Below are 4138 nucleotides of genomic sequence, written 5' to 3'. Positions count from 1 at the left end.
TCAGTTTTTTTTTTTTTTTCTGGAATCTATTCTGTTCTTGCAAATTCCCTTAAGTTTCTCCATAGTTTACATATGGGATTTCAGATCAGATTTCATATTTGGCCATAGGATTACATTCTGAGCAATACCCAAGATTTCAAAATTTGATCTTGTTGCTGTTTTCTTAGAGTCCTACTTCAAAATAGATTCTCAGTTCTACTCAATTTTATCAGATCTGATTTTCCTCATATTACTATTGAAATATGTTGGTGTTTTAATACTCTTTTGCTTGTTGGTTTGAGTCCAATAAGATCTGCCTTCGGTAGTCACTTCTGTAACTCTGTTTTAAAGAATCCTAGGATATATTTATTACTACAGATCTAACTATCTGATTTCAGTTAGATTTTGAGGTGTTATTATAGACATATTCTAGACCATTAAAGTGACTTCAACCAGAATTGAATTTTCATCTGAGTTGATTGTCACTTATTGAATTTCTCTTATAAATCTGGTCTTTACTCTTCACTGCAATTCTGGTTTTCAATTTCTAAACGTAATCCCATAGGCTTCTAGAAATCCATCACTATGAATTCATCCAACTGCTTAGTGATTTAATGTGGAACCAGGTAGAATCTCGACTTAAATTAATAGACAAACTCCTGAACAAACTAACGCACTTTAAAACTACCCCAATATTATAACATTATTTACTATAAATAATTTATCATAGTTTAAGAAAATTTGTATAATTGTAATAATAAACTGTTGGGAATAATTTCACATCGGAAAACTCTGGGATTTTGGATGCCTTCATATACCAATTAGGCCTATCCACCTAACAACTTAAGCTTTTGGGTTGGATACTTCAACATGTTATCAAAGCCATCAGACCCACTATGTTAATAATACATCTATGTATGGTCTACCAAAAAGAGGGGCCATATATTTCATGTGTAGTCATGTATTCCACCTAAAACAGGTGCAAGACATGAGGGCCAATGTTGGGAATAAATCCCACATTGGAGATCTTTGGAACCTGGGATGCCCTCATATACCAGTTGGTCCTCTCCACCTGATACTTTAAGATTTTTTGATTGGGATACTTTACCACAAACTAGCAACAAAATTACAATAGAGTGGGGGTGGATAGACAGCCTTTATACATGGGGCAGGAACCTATGAAGTTAGAATAGTAACTACTTTTGTTCTAGGATTTTGTACATGGCCCTGATATTTGGGGTGGGTTGTAAAGGTTTTCTGTAGTTATTCACATTTGCAGACCTCTGGTTTTCGTCCAGTGGCCCAGTATTTATTTATTTATTTTTTAAAATGTACAGTATAGATCCCCTTCATCATCTACTGGATGGGGTAATTTGGCATAATATAAATTTTCATATAATGATCTTATTTGTTGAACCCTTCCAATATAAGAAACTAATCTGGAGGTAGATCCAAAGTCTGCTGACATCATTTTATTCCTTTTTCTATTGATAAGCTAGGTAAGTTGTCAGGACTTCATTTACAAATACGGCATTATTTGACCTTCCTTGCTATGTGACATTTGTATATTTTTTGTTTTTGGATTTGTGTTCTCATACCCATCTTACATTGAATGCAGGTAATAATTTGGAGCCATTTGTATTATTCAGAATAATAGAGGTTCTGCAGTCAGCCTATAAAGCTGGACATGTCCAGATTGCAGACCATCTCAGTTTCTTTGTTACCTTGCTGGCCTGTTTTAGAGTTTACCCTGGTAATTGTTTATGTGAATTATAGATTTATAAGCAGTGATTTGTAATCCAGAGGTTAATCGTACTCTGGCAACTTTATGTAAGAGATTATTGCCACAAAACGAAGTTGGATTGTCTATTGAAGAAGTTGCTTACTGAAGGACTGTTAATGTCATATATAGAAATTTCACATAGTTTACTGTAGATTTTCTGTTTCTCGCTCATATGCATTCGGTATTTGTTCCTGTCAGGCAGAAAATAACCTACAACATGACATGCTGTGTTAATTTCTGTACTGCAGAATGTATGGGTGAGGGGGAAAATGTGGACTGGTTATTCTTACAAGTTTGGACAGTTCTGATTCAGACTAGATGTATTAAAGATCCAGAAGGGATAGAATTTGGCAACGTTCACGAGATTCATAGATCCTATAGTGCATGTTGGTAGCTAGATGTCCATACTGATAAGCGTGGTACCTTGGAAAAGATCCGGGAATATTGTAGTTAATAAGATCACTACTTGTGTTTGGCGTTTTGTTCAGGTTCAGGGGTGGATGCTTTCTTTTTGGTGCGTGACCTGGGAAGCTTGTGAAAACCATTAATTTGTCTTAGGGATCTAGTTTACAGTGTCCACATATCCTGGATGCCAAGATGCTAAAGAGAGTGGATTCACTCTCCAAGGAGTTTCTGAGACTTTCTTGTCCATTCAGAATTTTTTAGCACGGTTCTATTCTCTTTGGTAAAATGTCTTATGAGCAGAAGAACATTAAGAAATGTTGGTGACTGATGGAACATTTAGAGAAATGAAACAATCAAATAATTACTGGAGATATTTTCAGTTGGGTCATAATCGTTTACAGTTACCTTTTCTTCTTAACATTGTCATTGATCTAAAAAAAAATTGCCAACTAGTAGAAAAAGTATGATTCTTTTAAGTCTGTCCTGGTTTGACAATGACAGATCACAAATTTTTAATTCTGATAAATGGTGGCAATTGTCTATGCAGAAAACTTCTATCCTTCATCTGGGAATGATGAGAAGATTCTGAATCATGGAACTTTTAAGGCCATCACAAGTGCGATCTGCTCTTGCCTATCACAGATGGGTGATGATAATCTTGTTCTTCAAACGCTGGAGAAAATTATTGTTGATGAAATAGTGAGTTACCTCAGCTATTTCTGCCTACTTCACTACCTCTACTAGAATATATTTCCTATTTCTTTACTAGTTACTTTTACCAAATGTTTCGCTAGAAGTTTTATTTTTTATTTTTTTGTTTCTCCTCCAAAATTGAAGATCTTGTATCTTTTTGAATTTCAGAGCCTCAACCTACCATTAGTCAACAAGTGTGCACTGCTAAGAATGCTTGTCGTTCTGGACTCTAAACCGACAAGACTTTCAGAGCAAAGCATTATCAAGCTAAGCAAATCCCTGTCAGAATACTTGATTGATGCTGCTTCTGTAAGTACTTATCATGTTTAACATGTGCAGTTGTATTTCCAAAAAAAATAAAAAAAGAGACTGAAAAGAGTGCCACATTGTTTTATTTACTCCCCAGGAGTAGTAATATTTTTTCTTTTTAATTCCCGTCTATTCTATTTCTCCTCTTTTTCATAAAATCTGAAAAGATACCATTGAGAGAATAAACATACAAAACCCCTTGATGAAACTTGGTCAAGAAAGGAAAGTAATGGCGGAAGTCAAAAGAAGAATGTGGTAATTCCTTGAGAGAAACCCACTAAATTTTTGCAAAAGAAAAGCCCTTGTGGTTCCATTCTGGAATAAATGTTTCCTGGTGAATCTTTTCACTGCATTTGCATTGTACCTTCTATTTTCTACAATCAAGACCTAGGATGAACTCCCTATCCCCAATCTTTCCAATCGGATATAAGACACTTGAAATAAATAAATTAGGGGTGTAAGTTTGGCCCTGACGGACTGAACCCATCATGAGCCCGAACCCTATCTAACCCGGTTATGAGAGTCAACCAGGCCTGGCCCGATTTTAATCCTGATCTATTATTGTGTTTAGTAATAGTGTTCCCTTTCCCCTAGGCCTACATCATGTGTTACACAAACGTTACACAAGCTGTCTGTATGACTTCAACCCACATCATGTGTTACACAAGCCACATACTCTTACCTATTGAGCTAAGACGACCAAATGGTGGAACTATTTCCTGCCTCCCCTTTTCTTTACATGGGTTGTCTTTGTGTCTCCTATCATGTATTGATAGGAACTTTAGATACAATAGCAATCATGAAGAATTGGGCCAAAATTTGGCTTGTCCAGTTTTTGGGAGATAGTGATGCCAGGCAATTAAAAGGTCTATCTTATAACCAAATTGACAACCTTGCTTGTTGCAAATTTATGGATTAGGGGTGGACAAGGGCTGGCCATAGTCTTAACATCTCCCAACCCCCCCCCCC

At 36.0% G+C, this 4138-nt stretch overlaps 1 protein-coding gene across 4 annotated transcripts in view; it reads left to right on the top strand.

Annotated features, from left to right (window-relative positions):
* The window catches only part of LOC122079264, a 60513-nt gene that overhangs the window by 44543 nt on the left and 11832 nt on the right, over positions 1-4138 (top strand). For all 4 annotated transcript variants that reach the window (XM_042645584.1, XM_042645583.1, XM_042645585.1 and 1 more), the window contains exons 15-17: positions 1598-1732; positions 2715-2866; positions 3029-3169. In XM_042645584.1, coding sequence (XP_042501518.1) covers positions 1598-1732; positions 2715-2866; positions 3029-3169 — 428 coding nt within the window. The remainder of the gene's footprint in view (positions 1-1597; positions 1733-2714; positions 2867-3028; positions 3170-4138) is intronic.

Source organism: Macadamia integrifolia, chromosome 5 (assembly GCF_013358625.1).
Source record: "Macadamia integrifolia cultivar HAES 741 chromosome 5, SCU_Mint_v3, whole genome shotgun sequence".
NCBI lineage: Eukaryota > Viridiplantae > Streptophyta > Magnoliopsida > Proteales > Proteaceae > Macadamia > Macadamia integrifolia.
The sequence above is the reverse complement of the archived record's forward strand: the minus strand, read 5'-3'. Positions and strand labels throughout refer to the sequence as shown.